Here is a 19,320-nt window from a genome sequence, read left to right as displayed (position 1 = left end):
TAAAGTGTAAACACTGTTACGAGCTATGCCTGGTACCACAGAGAATGACAATCGAAATCACAAGGCACTCCAGAATTCTTCCCTGGTATCTTTCTCATGGAGGCATGGGCTGACATAAGTTTTAGCTGTGTGGGAGGCCAACCTATTCAGCAGAAATATGGTTTCCTGAACATGCCAGTTTCCACCCTCTGTCAACCACTAAGCTAAATTTATCAGGAGCACTGTGGTCAGAACTACAGAACGGTAGAGCTGACCGGAGAGAAATTTGGTCAGATATAACTATCACGGTTAATATTAAAAATATTTTTTAAAAATAAATGCATATACTGGTGTGTCACATAGATGAATCATATGCTGAGCCAATATTCAAATCTATGATTCATGACCTCTCTTGATTTAGTTTGATATGTTTCCAATTTTATAAAGACTTTTCTTTTGCTTCTGTGTGTTGGAATACTAAGTTGGTTAAAATCCCTTTCTAATGCAAAATTACAGAAATATTTAAGTCATCATTTCTCATATAATGGACGTGAAATTATGATTCCCAAATATAAAGAATCTGGATTAGATTAAACATTTTATTAACATTTAGAATTTGAACTATATGAATGTAAAATGAACTCATAGTTATAATTATCAATTGCTTTCTGCACCAACGAAATGACTGAAGACTATGTATAATTATGGTTTATTTATGCATAGATTCCAGTTTTAACATAAATTTACTTTCTGAACTTAATTGTTTTAATAAGAGTTATTCTGAGGTGAGTTAATAATTCATATTGCAAATACTACAGTATCATGACACACTTCCAGATTTTATAACAAATCTTTTGACAGAGAGTTATGATCACTGTTGCTCCTGCATTGTGTTTAAGTTTTCAAGGAGCTGCATAATTTCTCCACGTCTTCTGCTGCTACACCATAGAGAGGGTTTGGAAAAGAAGTAGCATTCCCATTTTCATTAAACGGATACTAGAAGAAAAAAGAATGAAATTTAAAATCCAAGTGATTCAATTATTTTTTAAATGCACATACAAATGGCTATAGATTCATTATGGAAGTAGCATATTAAAGAAAACTATTAACATTTTTAGAACAGACTTTCAGCTGAATAAAGTTAACCTAGATCCACCAAAACAATTACCTACCACATGCTCCTGATCAAGTAATTTAACCTACTTCTACATCTTCCATCTTTTTTTCCCTTGTCTCCAGAGCCCTTGCTCCAATATACATTTAGTATGATTTTAGGCAATCTGTGTATAATAGTGTAATTGCAGTGGGTCACTAATTTTGGTACATGGCATTGCAATTTCCTTTTATTCAAGGAAATGGTTATAATTTCCTTGATTGAAAAATTATGAGAAAATAGATAACCAGAACCTTTCCTTCAGGAAAGGATTTCAGTAATTCGAAACACTTTCTTCAGCATCTGCCCAGACTGAAACTTACTGATTTAGTGTATGGTGTACCAAGTAGCTATGAAGAGCAACAGTACTAGAATTGTTTTTATGAGGACCTTGCCAACCAATTCAGCCCTAGTCACCTTTCTCAGATTTCCAGAGGTGCTAACAATATAAGTACACCATTAACTTTGAGAGACATTTTTCCTTTTCCTCTGCAAATGAATTTCCTTTACTAGTCCAACACACATCCTAGAAATATATTATTACATACCTCATGCCATGGAGAAACACTGATTTGAACAGCAGATGAGATGGCATACCTAGGAGACTATAAAAAGAAAAAAACTGCTTCAGAATATTTTTAGTGAGCTGAAAAGAATATATTCTGCCATGTGGTGCCTGGGTAACACACTCTATGGATCCGAAATTATGAGGCAGTGTTATGAGCAAGAGTGGAGCTATGCTAAGCCCACATGATTTTAGTGTTCAGGAAGTTTCAGGAGAACTGTTCTTTACGAAGCTCAGAGACTCCCACAAGGGCAGAACTTGTGAGTATTCTGCTGGAGACAAGAGCTTTCGCTCACATTTTGTCATCTCTTTTGATTGATGATACACCATTCAGATTTAAGTCCCATAAGACTTGGAGAAAACTCATAATGCCTGTTTTCTTTTAAAAAGAAAAATTAGTGTAAACATGTATTTTCCCAGTCTTAGAGAAAATAGAGGAAGTTCTGGTACATGGCTGGACTTCAATCACAATGCCTGGGGCTGTCTTCCATGAAAATGTCTCTCCTGACTCTGTGCTTCTGTTTTTCAACTTGCTATTAAATGAAGCCTGTCAGGAATCTATTTTAACTAAAATAAAAATGTCCTGATGAATTGGACATGATTGTGATGGGAATATTTCCAACTTGGAGCTCTCACAAACTTCAACCTATAAGTGAATTCATTTGATCTAATGTCTCTAAAATCAAGTGTAAGGACCTTTTTACAGAAAGTAAATGGCATGTCAGAGTTAATCCTATTCAAAGCTGCAGTGGAATCTTATATTATTGACTGTGCAAAGGACAAGCTTTATTTTCTATTTCAAATCAAGCCTAGCTCTTTCAATGCTAATAAGGGTAGTATCAAAATGAGGGTAGGAAGGATATTTAAAATTCTGTTTTGGCTTTTTTTTTTTTCTTTTTATTCCAAGGTTTTTTGCCTTTTTTTTTAATTATAAAGAAAATATCAGAGATACCTACATTTTAATTCAATAATTTGTTTCTTGTTAAATTTGAGACATGATTTTTAGTTATTCTAATTTGATAATTTAATCTTGCCTTTAATTCTTCTGCTGCAATATGTTCACATTTAAATACATATTTTACTCAAAAATTTCTTTGTTACTCTATCAGTTTCTGAATCCTTATCAGCAAAGGGTACTAGGGAAATGTGTGGCCAATTGCTTGTTTAGTGTCAAGGTGAATTTTACAGTGATGGGAATTGTGATGTATGTTTAAGGTATTGGGGAGGAATAAAAACTCTTTTATTAAAGTTAAGTGAGTGTGCAAAGGCAACTTGGTTGCTGAATCATTTTGTGCTTTTATTGTTGTTGATGTATTTCTTTTGTTGTGTGTTTGCTTTGTTGGATGGTTTTTCTGGGTTTTTTTTGTTTGTTTATTTTCCAGATAAAAAAGGAGATGAGCCCCATTGAGTTCATTCTTATCTAAGTGTGGTTAAATATTTAATCCAAAACACTTTTTTTCCTCCAAATCACCAGCCCATAGTAATGATAATTATAAACAATAAGACGTTCTCAAAACTGAGCTGATTTCAACTATTACTGTTTTCAAAATGCACTGGAACTGAGTATTGAGCCAATTTGTAATTCTCACCTATTTTATTGAATAGCATTCTCTGAGGGATTACATTCTTTTAATGGAAAACTATTTGAGGACTACCTCACATTTTTCTGAACATACAGAGACAGCTTACCTCTACTTTCCCAGATGATCTAAGGTCTTTGTACAATGGATTGGCAAATGAAGAAATAGCATTTTTCTGCACTTTCCTTGGGAAGTCAAACGAAAAAAAAAAAGGAACAAAAATCACTATATCACACAGGCCATCAAAGAACCAAACAGATTAAAGTTCAAAAGATTTGAATCCAAAAAAATAGGTGGCTAAATATATTTACAACTGAGCTCTACTGAAATTAATGAAATTAAACCAATATTCTGGATAAATAATATCTAGGTTAAAATAATAATTTTTCATCTGTTGCTTCAAAAATTATATATGCTTCTGGATGTGCATAGAACTCTTTAGTATTTATAAAATGCAGGTATAGTTCTATACATGAAATAAAACATGAGATTACCTTAAAAGTTGCATTCCTATAGCTTCTTTGCATGGGAAGAGATCATGTTCTTCCTGTGTTTTGATATCACACTGACAATTCAGTGATTAATATGGTCTTAGGCTCCAAGTTCAAGAGCACCTTAGTTATTTCATTGTTATAAGTACTCCACTTTTCCAATTAATTGGGAAAGAACTTGCATTTTGAGTCAAAATCATCAGCATCAGTTTTAAAGCTATACAAGCTTTTTCTACCCATATCTTTTTCTACTAAGGTAGGAATAAATAATCAGTCGAGGTATTGAAATGCAAATTTTTCATTAATTAACCCAATGCCTTAAACAATTTATAATAGATTATTAGGAAAAATTTTACTATTCATGGATCTCATGTCCATTACCTCTTCTGGAGGTTTAAAGATATGCTTTCTTGATAGAGGTCTTCACATGTCCCATTTCTTTCTGGAAGCACTTATGACCTGTGCAGTTAATCACATTTATTCTGCAAAAGCAGAATGGGCATGGAACATGCTGCCTAGATCTAATTTTTTTTCCCTAATAGATGACTAGTTGTTAATATTCCACATTGCTTGAAATCACAGAATCATGGGCTCATTTATGTTGGAAGAGAACTCTAAGTCCACAGAGACCAACGTTTGACTGATCACCACCTTGTCAGCTGGACTAAGTGCCATGTCCAGCCCCTTCCACCTCCAGGTTTGGTGAATCCACCTCCATTGGCACTCTGTTACAATGCTTAACAACCCTTTTGGTGAAGAAATTCTCCCTGATGTCCAGCCTGAAGTCCCCTAGCACAGCTTGAGGCCACATCCTCTTGTCCTGGCACTTGTTCCTCAGAGAAGGGACTCACCCCCACCTGACCACAATCTCCTACCTCAGGTAGTTATAGAGAGCCATAAGGTCTACCCTGATCCTTCTTTTCTCTTTTCTGGCATAACACTTCTTGCTCCCTCAGTTGCTCCTCATAGGACTTAATTTCTAATTTCTAGACCCTTCACCAGCTTTGTTGCTCTGGACTCTCTCCAGCACCTCAATGTCTTTGTTGTAGTGAGATCATCAAAGCTGTTCCAACACTACATAAAAAGCAACAGATGTATTAGTTAAAATTACTGAAGAATGAAGCAGAAGCTAGTCTTTGCTTCTGAAGTGATGCATTTAGTTTTTTTGGGTTTTATCCACAGATTTTATGCCTTGTGTTCATAGAAATCTGCATGTACAGTATTTTAAGACAAAAATTTTCCCTAAAGCTTCCCATTAGTCTTGATGATGGAGAAACAAATTTTGTTGTGTTAAAAAGTGTCTCTGTTCCAAAGCTGCTCCTGCAGGTGGTTGAAGCCATGTCTACCTAAAATCTGGTAGACAGGCTCTGTGTTACTGGGATGGAGGGGACAAGAGCAGTCACAGGAGCAAAGCCCATGGAGATGCTGGGAAGGGAAGCTGTTCCTTAGTGAGAACCACAGAGGAGGCACACTGAATGATTTCTGTTGCAAATAGCTAAAACCAGATTGGCTGCTTGGGAGGGAGACACAAGTAAGGCACAGAAATATTCTACCTTTTGAATTAAATCACTGTAAGAAGCTAAGTTTGGATTTTAGACTAAAGCAGACATGTCTCCCTAAAATTTTTCACAAGAAGACTGTCAGAAAATAATTGCTTCTAATGCCAGTCTCATAATTTATTTTGATTACCTGACACAACAATGGGGAGAGCTGAATATTTGAACCTGTTAATTTTTTCATTTGATCTAATCTTTACTGTAATAATTAATGATATTCTGATTCATTTAGTTTGCTTAGTGAAGCAGTGAAAGATTGTTTATATGCCTACTAAGTTAATATTTGCATCCCTGTCCTTCTGAATGAAGTCCAGAAAATGTGTATAAAATATTTTTTTTAACTCTAATATGAAAGCATGGCTCACAAAATCTAAAGCCAGAAGCAAACTCAGATGAGAAGTTTTTAAGGAGTTTGGCTCTGCTTCTAAACTAGTGCCCAAAGGGCCAGACTTGCATGCCTTAATTTTGGTGCCTCATTGAGACATCACAAACCAACTGTATGGCCTAAAACCATGATATGGAATTAAGCAAATCAGTTCTCTTTAGAGTCAGTTGAGACACTTCCAAAGGACAACAGAGGTCACACAATTCTCAGTGTGAACCACCCTTACTGTGCCAATAGCAAATGGTAAGGACAGGGATTGGTCTGATTCTTTTTCATCACTCCTTTAAACTCGAGCAGTTTGTGCAAGACCCATATACAGCTTGTTTGGGTAAGAACCTGCTGAGTACTTTGGTCTGTCCTGAGGGCAGGACGGTGCTGAACACAGATCTCCAGCTTCCTCTGCAAGGAGGAGAACTAACCAGGATAATGTGCCAAACTGTGGGTACCTAGCAGAGTGCTGGCCTCTTCAACAACATGTTTTTGGTTACTGTGCTTAGTGCTGAAATCGGTCCTGTCCATGTCTCAAACAATAAAACTCAGTCCAGCAGATTTCAGGTGTCCTCCCACTCTAGATCTGAATCATGAAACGCATATGTATTGGTCACTGAATCTTAGGGATCATGGGAATTTTATGGCCCAAACTATGGGCACTGCTTGAATTTATGCACCAGAAACTTAGGTGGAAAATGAACTTTCTCAATTTCAGTCCTGTTCTTATGAACATTTTTGTCAAAATTCAAAAGTCACCTTGAATATACTACATATACATACACCATATATAAACACATAGATGCATAAATATGAATATGTTTATACAAACTTATATGTACGGTTACCCCTGTTTGTGAATGCAGGAAGCAATACTTTCTAAAGGATATCAATAGATAGCCTTAAAATTTCTAAAATATTTTCACATTACTTAAAAGGCCTTAAAGAATTTGTAAGAGAAAATGTAATCACATTTACACAAGTGCTGTAATCAACTTGATGAGGTAGTAACTGCAGTAAAAAAAGTTTTAAAAAAAGTAAGAAAAAGGTAAAAAATGCTCAAATATGTGTGGATGGTAGTTTAGAGAGAACTGGGTTTTCTAACGTAACCAGAAATACCACAATAGGAATGGAGAGAATTAATCATCTTAGGTTGAGGTAACATTAGGCATAGCTTTGCTAAGCTCATCTGCATTTCTTTGTAGCAAAAACTACTGCCTTGTCAGAGGTTTCTCCACTGCAATTTCACAAAGACAGGAAGAAGTTTTATGCTCCACAAAATACCCACCACTGTATAAACAGACTGCTGAGTAACATCATTCTTGTTAATGGAAAGTTAAAGTATCTAGATTTCTTTGTTTTTTGGCTGCAAGAGCTCATAATTTTGTACTTTTCAATATACCTTTGAAATAAAAAACAAATATTTCATACAAAACACAGATTCTTTGGAAATACGATACTGGAGGAATGCTTATCATCTGGCAATAATGACAAAGTCCTAGTTGACTAAAGATTTAATTATAATTAAGCTACTAATTAAATACTAGTTCTTAACAGAAACTAAAACTCAAGATCTTAATTTCCAAAGCATGTTTAAAATCTTTTCAACTAAATTTAAGTTTGCTGAAGTAAGCTATATTTTGCACATCCCATAAAATAAATAGGAGGCATGATGCAAGGAGAGAAGACTTTCCAAAAGCTGCATCTAAAATAATATGCAGGCCACTTGGATGTTTGATTCAACTGTTAATATGCGGTATGGGTTTCCTAAGTCTGTACTTTGTACCTTTTGAGTCACTTGGGGAAGTAATATTTTTTTTTTATTAAATCACTCCTTTTGCAACTTTCATCTTCATGATCTTGAAGGCTACAGACTACAGGGACTGGCTGTGCCTCAGTGTGTTTCCTCCTGTTTCTGTGCAGTCCTTCCTATGTGTGGTGATCATCAGATGTAACATTTCAGAAAAACTGAAAACTTCTGACTGTAGCGCTCGTCCTTCAGAACAACAATGCTCTACAGAAGAATGAATGGGTTTGGATAGCAGCACTAGACTAGTACAACAATTCCCAACCAACATTCATGGCTAATGCTTCCCAATTTTAGTTTACTTTTTCCCATAAAACTGCACATTTTTCTCCCATTATACATGAACTGCATCTGTCTCTGTTCCAGTTCACAAGCTGAAAACGATGCACTAAATGTCATTATGCACATTATGCACAAATGTCATTCTGTTTATCTCTTTGGGATGTAGGAACAGAGGCACAGCCAGCAATGACCTCTGGCAGCCCCTCAGATCTGTTTAGAGAGCTTCCCTTGGAATACACCACTGGTTCCTTCACACCAGACCTCCAGAAGGGTATGGTCTGATTGCAGAAAGTCTGGCAACAGAAACTGGGATAATTGCATAATTGTAAGTAAACCTTAACTATGGAGAAAGACTAAAGCACTGAGCTTGTTTACCCTGAAGAAAGCAGCCTGTAAGGAGGCATGACAACTGCCTTCAAAAACAGAAAAAGCTTTCTGCAAGGAGGAAGGGAATGATCTGTTATTGCCCATGGTAAATAGGAATGAACTTAAATGATAAACAGACATATCAACAGTTGGAAAATAACTTTCTAACAGCAAACTTCTTTCTACACAAGGTACCAATATAGCCCGAGGATGCCATCAAATTCATGTTGTTAGAGGTTTTTAAATGTGAAATCAGGAGTGATAAAATTGAGTCTGTGATGTGGCAGGATGAAAAATGGCCTCTGTGGGCCCTTTCTTTCCATGATTTTCTACCATTTTAAAATGCTTCCTCATAATACCTCAGTTTTTCACTCTTTTGCTTGTGTGGCAAGATACACTGTTAAATGGAAAATTTAATGTTCTGTGCTCATTAAGATTGACAGAACTGATAATAGCTGTGCTACATTGCCCTTGCAGTGGATGGCACAGTTCAGGATCAGGAAAGGAACAAACTGAAATGATCCAGGGACATTGACTGATTTGAAGGCAGTGGTAAAAAGGCATAGCTTGGCTGGACAGAAAGTCACTTACTTTTCATACTCTCACATTTCAAATTACAATGAAGCATTAGAAGGCAGCTGCAAAAAAAAGGGAAGCTAAAATGAAGCTTTGCTTCTATTTGGTCAACAAGGACAGATGTCACTGATAGAGTGGAGCAACTGGCAGACTTCCTTTCTGGATTAGGGAACATCATCTCTATAGTGCAAACAGGAATGAGAGAAACTCACAAGCCTCTGTGATTTGGGGTTTCTATACAAAAGTTTCACAAATCCCCAGCTGGGGACTGGGAAGTATCTGACATATCTGAATGCTGTCATGGTAATGAAGTATGCTGCTGCCAAGCCATGTAAAGCTGCTTTTGTCCATTAGGAAGTAAACTTACATGATGACTTCCAGTAACTCCCGCTCAGTAACAGGAGTGTTTAAAGCCTGCAGATCAGAAATTAAATTCTGCAAAGGAGAAGGAGATAGAAAAGGGGAAGCGGGGCATCCATTCTGGGTTGAAGGGAAGGGTTAAGGCACTATTAATGTTTCCAGAGAAGAAGAAGAGGGACAAATATGACTTAAGTTCTCACTGCTCTTAGTGACAAATTTCTAGCTGGCAATCACCTGAGGGGTCCTCAGCCTATCCCTACTGCCTCCTACCTGGTTTTCTGATAAAAAAAAAGAGTTCTGTTGGACTCTTAAGCTTCTCCAGCACTTGTGCACATTCCTGTACTTTTTGCCCTGAGACTTAGATGGACCTACAGAACATTTTAAGGTGTCATGGGAGCTAACACCTATAACTCCTAATGTGCCTTTGGAGAGCTGTCTGCCACTGCCTGCATGGGTGGGTCTATATGGTAAAACAAGGGAACACTGACAGAAATTACATAAAAATAGCAAGCAAAAGAATTTATCAAAAGGAAGTAAATATGGCCTAAAGCATGTGAAAGCTTCCCTAGAGTGACTCTAGTGCCTAATGACTTTAAGAAAACAACATGGCTCAGGAGGGCTAAAAACAGACACAAGTGAAAATTTACTGCAGGAAAGTATCATTTATGTGCCAGTAAAATCCTCTCATTCATCAAATCCCTTAAAAAAAATCAGGACTAAAATCTCACGCCTCTGTGTGGTGCTGTCACATTGTACATTTTACAGACTTATGCAAACACAAGTCACTTCTTATTATAAAGCTTTGTCCTAAAGATCCAAACTTCAGTACGTTAACATTGGTTGCATTTTGACTAGTCACTTCTGATTACTGATTAAGCAGTTCAGGAATAACTTGCCTTAATTTACTTCTATGTTTTCAGCTGTGATTTTTGTATATCAAATCATGGTAGGCACTAGGTAGTTGAAGAGGAAGAGACTAGATGAGCTTATCTTCTCAAATTCAAAATTTCAAATATCATTGTTTCCACAATTTCAAAAAAATTGCCATTTATTAGCTAAATAATTATTTCTTAGCAAGATGCCTATAAAAGCATTTTGACTTGCAAGTTAAGTCGACCGTGATTGAAAACAAGGAAAATTAAAAAAATATTTGTAATGTGGGCAAAATGATTTGACAATCTCGGTTTCTAATAGACAAAATTTGTAGGCACAAAAATTTCCATCATCATAACTTACCTTTCTGGAAGCTTTAATGAAAACAATTCAAGACCAGAATGAGCTTTGTTTTGTAAGCTTGTCTAACCCTCTCTTTTACAGCTCTGATTCTCTGCATATCAGGGCTGTGGTATATTCTTAGAGCCATGCTAAGAAGAGCCTCATTCATCCCTGTTTTATACCTAATAGGACCATATTGCTTAGCATCATATTGCAACAGGGTACAAAAAAGACTACTTTTTTTTTTTTTTTTGGTAGTATAAGTAATTATAAGAAAAGAAAAAAATATTCCTTAATCTAGATTTATGGATAAAAGAGATGTGAATGGCAGTGCAGTAACCTTTGAGTAGACATTTATGAAAGAAAAACATAGAGGGAGTGTTGAATGAGAGCACAGAAGAAGTAGTGGAAGAAACAACAGTATTTTTAAAATTAAAACACTGTCAAACATGCTTTGAGAAATTAAACTCTTTTTTCAAAGATAAATATTGAAATCACAAAAAGAAAAATGCAGCAGCTCTTACAAGTAATCTTGCACTTCTGAAGTGGTTTTCCATATGTGTGCCTTAGCAGGTTGTATTAATGGGAATGAATTAAATCTTAAAGCCCTATTGAATCAGATAAGGAAATGTTATTCCTGCTTTCAAGAAGAGGAAGGAGATGTAAGGAAAGCAGGTGAAGCTATGCACTCGATTAACAGAAGCACAACCAATAAAGGTTTCTGCTTCAACATTTTGTTCTGTGTCCACAGACAGCTCTACCTGTCAGGGGAGCATGCAGAGATAGGAGACGTGTCAGCAGCAATAATGTCAGGACAGGAGTCTGCACAGTTTAGTAGATACTTTGGGAGATAACAACATCCCCAAAGAGAGGAAAGTCTATAGCAGAAGACAAGTTTAAAGGAAAAGAGACAGCTTTGAAGATGAATTCTGGATAAGAAAATGAAGGGTGAGGAAAATCTAACAGCACAAAAATGGACAAAGAAATGTGCAACAGGAATTGCTGAAAGGGAGGAAGGGACAGTGCTAGGTACTTGCTGGCAGAGAGGGATCTAGCAGAATAAATTGAGAGATAGGCAGAGAAGCAATACAGGGGTTAGAGTAAAACAGGGAGGAGAGAAAAAGCAGAGATTATCAGAGGGATGAGAGGAAGGGCTGTAAATATATCTTCAACTGACAATTCAGTTGAAGACATATTCTAAAAACCTCTACATTTTATAATTTAAGAATACTTATACAATGCCACAATCAAAACATTCTAGGCAATCAAGCCATTGCTCATTGTTTCCAGACTGGGGCCCACTAAGGTCAGCTCTTGCTGCAAAGTTACATTTTCTGCTTAGTGTTTCATATGAAGACAGACTGTGGGGAGATTCAAAAGCTGAAACCAATGAGCCTGGGCAGTTGGCCATTGCTCCGTGCCACATTTCAGTCTGCTATATGCAAAATAAAAGTTTTACTTACATTTCTGGCACTTTCTTCTTCGAAAGAAAATACAAGGCAGCAGCTGTAATTTTAATCAGTAAGAAACCAATACCCAATCCAATCCAAATATCTGTAAAATCAGAGCAATCAAAGACAGAAATAAGTAAAATAGACTCAAAGGATGAATTGAAAGACATTACTTTCTTTTTACAGACCTACCATTTTTTTGGGGACCTGAAGCTGGAGGCTGAAGAGGCTTAGTGCTTATGTGGCAACGGTTTCCTTTCCATCCTTTTCCACATCTGCGAATAAAACAAGAATTTTTGAAGAAGGGAGGAGAAAGGATCATAAACAGTGATGAGCATGGAGGAAATGCCAAAGTTTTGAGCACTTTTGCAGTGACCAAAACTTATCCAGGAATCACAAAGAGCAGCATCAAAGTTAATATAATGGAATCTAAGGGAGAAATACACAAAGCAAACTAAGAGAGAAAAAAATAAAAGTAAGTTCAAAGACCAGAATTGGCTTCCTTTACCATAATTGTTCCAATCCAATATTGTTCTCTCACAACAAAAGAAATTTGACTAATTTCCATGTATCCCCCATGTGAGGGTTAAATACATTTCTGAGTTGAGGGACTGGGACCCTAAACTAGAGAAAGACACTCAATTAGAATATGAGAAAAATCTTTTTCTCCTCTCACCTAATTTCACCTAATTTATCTCTCTTGTTTTTCTAATTTTTTTTTTATAAAAATGGTAACTCTCCAGCAAATACCTTGTCAAAACCAAAGCTGCACTTGAATGCAGCCATGCAAAATTATTTCAAAGTTTCTGTTTGATAAAATTCAGTCTTGATTTGAAGTGACCAAAATATAAAATACCTCACACAAGCTTTTCTGTTTTGATTTACACTTGGTGCTTAATGGTTACTCAAATTCAACAAAAAGGTCTATATCATTTGTCCTTTTAATTTGCCTCAATTAGCTTTTGTCTACTTGCTTTTATTGTGGCCTTTTTTCTCCATGAGAATGAAGGGACCCTGGACACCTAGGTGAGACATGGCCACATACTGACATCCTTATTTTGGGCACCCCACATGGTGTTTGAACCCCATCCTGAGTGTATTGATGGAATGACTTCTACCAGCTTTCCAATTATATGCATGGCTGGTGATTTATGAGCTTCATAAATTTTATACTTTTTTAGAAGGATGTATCAGAAGGAAGTGATGGTAGTAGTCCAGTTTCAGTCCCACTAGTGTCAAATGCATGGAAAATTCTTTTCACCTATGATTTCTTTCTTTACAGTTTCATAAACTATTAATGTGGGCTGGAATGCATATTGAGATGCTTGCTAACTCTTACACCATGATTTTTTTCCATAGTCACCACTTTTTAAAGTGTAATTTTGAAATTGTAGTTTCCTCTCCTTACATATATAGTATGAAACCTCACAAATACACAAAAAAATCTTTATATTAAGGTTCTTTAATTTAACCATGTGAGAGAGGATTCATGCTATTTTGCCATAGTTTAGCACAATGTATTGCCCAGATGCCTTACCCTAGCAGCTGCACACTGAGGTAATGAGGCATTGCAGAGGGACAGGAAGGCATATCAGAGGGACAGGAGAACTTCATTTTCCCAGAAAATGACTTAGGAGTGCTGGATGTAGGAAGAGGAAGGGTGGGGTGATGGGAGCAGCAAGAATCTGTAGCTGCAATGATAATTAGAATCCTTAAAGGATCAGAACATGTCAGAAACCAGATCGATATCCCAGTTTCAGACATGACAGGAAGGTGAATTCACCAAAGACCAAAAGAGACTGATGCACAATTTATTGCAGTTCAGTGTGTGGTTAAAAAATTCTGGGCAGACACTATGCCAGAAGGGAAGTACCAGCTCTACTCGAATACAGAGAGGGCAGAGGGAGATTTTATTTAACTCATTTACACCATAGATGGGTTTTCTGTGGTTAAAGGGTTACTTTATTCAAGGTTACTAATTGATATACTAATGAATCTTAGCTTTAGAAATTAGAGCCAGTGGCATATTCTGACGTGATAACGCTAAAGAAAAAATGGTATAATTTCAGCTGACAGCTCTGGCTGAGCTGGAGACCCATTGTATCCAATGACTGAAAATACCTGGTCTCTTCAATCCTCCTTCTTCTTCAGCATACTGCAAAAAGTCATGTTATTCATAAGCTGCTCTTTTATGCAGACTGATGATCTTATAAAAATGTCAAATTGCAGCTGGGCTGACACCAAGCTCTGTGGATCCATGTAGAAACATTGCAATCTGCTGGTAATCACCCATCAAAAGAATTTTCTGATTGCTCTCAATTGTATAATTTCCTTTCTCCCTGTTTGCCAGATATTCTGTTGAACTAGATATACTTTTAACCAAAATTGGCCTCTTTCTTGTCACTGCAGAACTTACTTGGCTGTAAAAGGAAGAATAAGAAAACAGATTTGCAGCTGTGCACAAGCATTACTCAGAGTGGCAAGGGAGAGGTGCCATTTGCTGGTTTGGAGTCACCAGGACATAATTCACCTCAGAGCTGCAAAGAGGTAGTTCATAAAGCAGGTGTGCGTACTAGAAGGACTGTAGGAAAGTTCTACTACACAGAAGTATCTAAATATATCTTCATATGCTGTGTTTCCATTTATTGATAGAGTATTTCCACATATTCATGCTATGTTTGAATTGTGGGCAAAAAAGTTAAGCGTCTTTTAGTTTATCTTCCTATGCACACAGGTTTTGTGATCAGCTACTGACTCCCTTGGCTTGGCCATTCATTCCTCTTCAAATCTCTGAATTCTACATGACAAATATCACTTAGGAATCTGATGTCAGACTTTAGAGGTGTAATTTTAGCCAGTGAAATATTTTCCACTGTGTCCATCTAGGTTGTTACTGTAAGTGTCACTGACATTGGCTGGGGAAAAAAGAAAAGGGTAAAAATGGGTAAAGGCAGAGTAAAGATAATATCTCTGGAACTTGGTAATTTCTACGGACAAATTCAAAAAACAAATTGATGGGAAAAATGTTGTAAAGCATGAAGCATGGGGGACTATTTTACAGGGAGAGGGAGGAGTGAAGGCAAAAAAGATGAAGATAGTAAAAACAGCATAGCTAATCCTTAAAGACCAGGATGGAAAAGAAGTGCTAAACAACAAAAAAAAATTAAAGAGTAAATAAGTTGGTTAAGTGCTCCCGCATGTAACTTCACATGTTAATTCATTTGTTCTTTTTTAACTATGATAGGGAATCTTAGCCATCATCTCTGCCACTGAGGTAAAACATTAGACTGTCAGAAAAATCTCAGTTATAATTTGGAAATTCTTTCAACCCTTTATCAGATTTGTTTTTTCATTACTAACAAAATTCCATCTTCTCAAATAAAAAAAAAAAGGCAAGATAAAGTAAGAGTTACAGCTTGTTCAGAAGCCTGCAACTTTCAGTGAGTCTCCAAGAAAAACTTGGGAAAATTGCTCATTAATAGCTCTCAGCTGATACAAACATTGCCTCTGGCTTTTAATGAAGCCAAGCTTTTCTGTTCCCAGAATAGAGGGAAACTTGTCTAAAATATTCAAAACAATCTCATTTCATAAATGTCTTGCAAGATTTTGTTCCTTTTATATCTATCATCCCTAGAAACTCTATCCGACTACAGTGATAGCTGTGATGGAGAACTCACTCTGTAACTTGAGAGGAAAGGATAGAATGAGATTTCTGGCACCAATATCTGCCAATAACTTAGATTAGAGGAGAAGAGAAGAAAACAGTTCTAGACCATGAAGGTAATAAAATATAAATAGTTTTTATCAAACTACTCCTGTTATTTTTCTGTATTGGAAAGCTGAAGTGCACTTTCAAAACAAACAAATATTTTAGGCATGGTCTTCTTTAGGACAGCTGGAGGTTTTGCTAAGAAGTGCAGAATGAAAATCTTTTACAGGTTTGAAAATGCTATATCACTGTATATTATTTTATGTTTAACAAAATCCAGAAACTATTGCAGGTAATAACCAACCAATCAAACTGGTTGGGTAAAAGCTATGCAAAACTTACATGACAAAACACAGAACCTATCATCCTTAAGAAATGAGATACATGTACCCCCTTCTCTGACTCTCCATGGCCTTCTGCCTGTGCAGTCCTTTGCAGCTGTGTTGCTGTGTAGGTGTTGAAAAGATGTTCTTTTCATCTAGTGATATTTCCTGTAGGCTTCACACTCTGTCCAATGCATGAAGTACTAGGCCGTTGATAAAAAACTGGAAGAGTCCATCTTTTCATTGAGGATTAAATTAAAAATATTGGGAAAAAAAGGTGGCAAGGACAATCAAATTTACAGTGATTTTGAGGAGATGGATGAGGTTTCCCTAGGTGTTTGTACTTGGGGCTCAGAATATACAATCCTTTGCTTTTGCAATCACAAAAAAATAGTCTCAGCCCTCAGACTTCATTTGACTGTTACTGAAAAATTGTATCAGTGAATAACAGTAATAATATCAGACATCTTTTCAGGAAATCAAGTCAAACTTTGCCTTAGTACTGTCCAACCCTGAACTGAATTTTGGTTAACAGTGCCAGGTCAGAGCAGCCTTTGCATACACCCAAGAGATGACTCCCTTAAGTGCAGATAATGCCCTTAACTACCCATCCACTGCTGAGCATGGACTGTACTTCTGGGAGGCTGATTAGCTGCTTCTTCAAAGTCACAATTACTCTTCTCTCTGATGAGAGCAGCCAGGGATACACCAATGCTGTTGTGGTGTAAGGACCTTGAGGATTACAGATCAACCATGTCTTCTGAGCTATGTGTTAAACCTTCATTAGCAGGGTAATGGGAATTTTGAAGAGCTTCCTTAATAATCCTCTTCTGCTATTTTATTTTTAAGACAGACAATTCTGAAAAGACTGAATTTATCTCTTGAGCCATGAAGCCGAAATTCCACATTATTTATGTACAATTAATTTCCTTGGACTAATGACATCTTGACTAATTAGCAGCACCACATTTTATACAAGTCTTAAGCTTATCTGAAATACAGATATAGCCATTGCAATCCTTTTAGACAGGAAACTCCTCCTAGTTGAAACAGGAGGAGCAACAGAGAAAGACAGATGAAATAGCACTTGAATACTTCCATCCCAGTGCACATCCTAATCTATCCTGCCTGACAAAATGTCTTCTGCTATTAGCAAGTTCTTATAGAAAAGTCACCCTGGAAGGCAGAATGTTAACCCTTCAGATTTGCTTCCAGGGTTTCCAACTCATTAATCCCCATATACATATTGGTAATGCAGAGGAAAGGACTTAGCATTGCCTCTGTATCTGCATGCTGTGCCTGCAGTTGTAGCTCATCTCACTCAGAATGAAAAATAAAAACCAGACAAGGTGTCTGTTGTTTTCAATGTTCAGTCAGGGCATTTTTAATTTACAAGAACATGTTGGGCTAATACACTGCTTCATTTCAGAATATCAAAACACACCTCCTTTTCCTGTTTTTATCTGAAAAAAAAATTATTTTCAGCAAGAAAAGTTTTTCAGCCAACTCTTCAGTGTACATGATAATAATAGTATGTAGATAAGGTCAGTAAGTGTGGATGATTGTAGCTATATATTCCTCTGAACATGACTGTACACTCTGCAATATCCTTTAGAGAATGTTCTTATGAATCTGCTCCAATGCAGTGAGACAGCACCTTTTGTGTGAACTCAGCTTTGCCATTGCCATGGTTCTGATGCATTTTCTGTTTATAATACATTATTACATGGGGAACATGCAATGTATCATAAACTCACATGAGTGCTGACATTGTCTGGGAGCTGTGCCATGTGTGCCTACATGCTGGACAGCTGCTGTAGAGCAGTGCAGGCTGCTCCAGGAGTGGTGTTGGATGATACAGGGGAAAAAACCCACCAAAACCACAACTCTAGCTTCTTGTGGAAAACACAGTTTACATCTCTTTGCTATATCAGTGTAGAAGTTTCTCTGCTCACTAGTCTTTGCAACCAATGTTGTGCAAACAAAGCTTCACTAGACTCTTGATGGAAATAGCAACTCTTTGTTGCATTATGAAGGAAGAAGCAAACTCTGCTTCAGCAAAGCAGTTATCCTTTTGCACAGACATACACACCAAAGATCCTCAGATGCTGTAAACTCCCACTAGCACAGCAAGGAACAAGAGAGGAACAACAGCTCCCCACAAACAGTCATAAAAGAAAGCTGACTAAGCTTCTGAATAGAATTATATGGTGTGACTCTGTATGGTAACAAAGGTCCGGAGTTTGAGGATGTAGACATGGCTTCTATTCTGAAAACTTTTAATTTTAAGCAAATATAAATGAATCAACATGAAGGAGAGCGATACAAGGTATAAACAGATTCTGAAAGAACTGTAAGTACTCTGTGAAAAGATCTATGCATCCTCATAGATTTTCAAGGAAAGTAATGGCTCACTTTGTATCATAAAAGCCTGCAGTATGCATAATGAGTAAGATAGAAGACTTTCGAGATTACAGTGATTAAAGTCATATGGCAGAGTCTGAAAAGATCAGATTTAATTTACACAGAAGATGAGTGGGAGCAGATATGCTGAAGGTAAACAAAATGATATATGGTAAATGGAAGAAAAATCATGTGTTGCTGTCTATCTTCTAGAACATTCAATCAAACTGAAAGGAAATACATCTTAAACTAATAACAAGGGACCTATTTGTCACACAGTTGTTACCTGACCTGAGGGAGTCCTTGCCCCACAGCAAGTCTTAAAAGCCAAGAACTTAATGATATATAGTAGAGAGAGCTCCTTCAATGAGAGAATAAAACTCTTTAGAGATTGCAGAGCCCAATGAGATAACTGATGGCAATTTGGAGAAAATTCATATATTGGCATCATTATCCTTTATATGTATCTTTTCTCCAGTGTGTGCTGGGAGCTACTCCCAGGTTCCTAGCATGACACACTGATTACTCATTGCTCTTATAGCCACAATGAGAGGTTCTAATTACAGCCTGAGTTGAATAGCAGAATTGTTATAAGGTCAGTGTATCTAATTGTTTTTCATAGAGATACACAATGAAACTATGGTAACCAGTTTAAAGGTTTAGAGGGGGATTTAATTCTTTTAGCATTAAGCACCTGAAAAGGGAGGTGACCTAGAGACAGTTTGGACAAACTTAGACTAGGTGAAATAAGGAGACCAGTCCTCACTGGGTCCTTTACCTGTGTGTGTAACAGTGTCACAATGAATAATCCTTACTAAGTAGGTACATTTAGCTTGTTCACAGCTAAGCAAGAGGGACAAAACATTAATGTTTGCTGTGAAATGTTAAAACAGAAAATGAGGAACTTCTGGTTTTAGAATAAGAGCATGAAGATGAGATTTTTATCTTGGACAGCTTGTGGATGATTTCCTGTAAAGTGCAGGCAAACCCTTCATTACATGGGAAAGGATAAATTCTTCTTTTAATGTCTGTCACTGAACAGAGATGCTGGAAAATTTCAGAGCAAATATTTCTTCACTGAAATTAGTTGATACATGAAAAGGCTTAAATTTCATGCAGAATTTAAATTTA

At 36.7% G+C, this 19,320-nt stretch overlaps 1 protein-coding gene across 1 annotated transcript in view; it reads right to left on the bottom strand.

Moving 5' to 3' along the window:
• Window positions 1-873: 873 nt before the first annotated feature.
• Window positions 874-19,320, bottom strand: part of MALRD1 (MAM and LDL receptor class A domain containing 1) — a gene marked incomplete at both ends in the record, with an annotated part of 238,466 nt that continues 220,019 nt past the window's right edge. Inside the window, 5 exons of the mRNA XM_084210137.1 lie at window positions 874-975; window positions 1,681-1,737; window positions 3,387-3,462; window positions 11,767-11,857; window positions 11,947-12,029. Of these exons, the coding sequence (XP_084066263.1) occupies window positions 874-975; window positions 1,681-1,737; window positions 3,387-3,462; window positions 11,767-11,857; window positions 11,947-12,029 (409 nt within the window). The remainder of the gene's footprint in view (window positions 976-1,680; window positions 1,738-3,386; window positions 3,463-11,766; window positions 11,858-11,946; window positions 12,030-19,320) is intronic.

This window comes from Fringilla coelebs, assembly GCF_963513975.1.
Source record: "Fringilla coelebs genome assembly, chromosome: 1".
Lineage (NCBI taxonomy): Eukaryota > Metazoa > Chordata > Aves > Passeriformes > Fringillidae > Fringilla > Fringilla coelebs.
The sequence above is the reverse complement of the archived record's forward strand: the minus strand, read 5'-3'. Positions and strand labels throughout refer to the sequence as shown.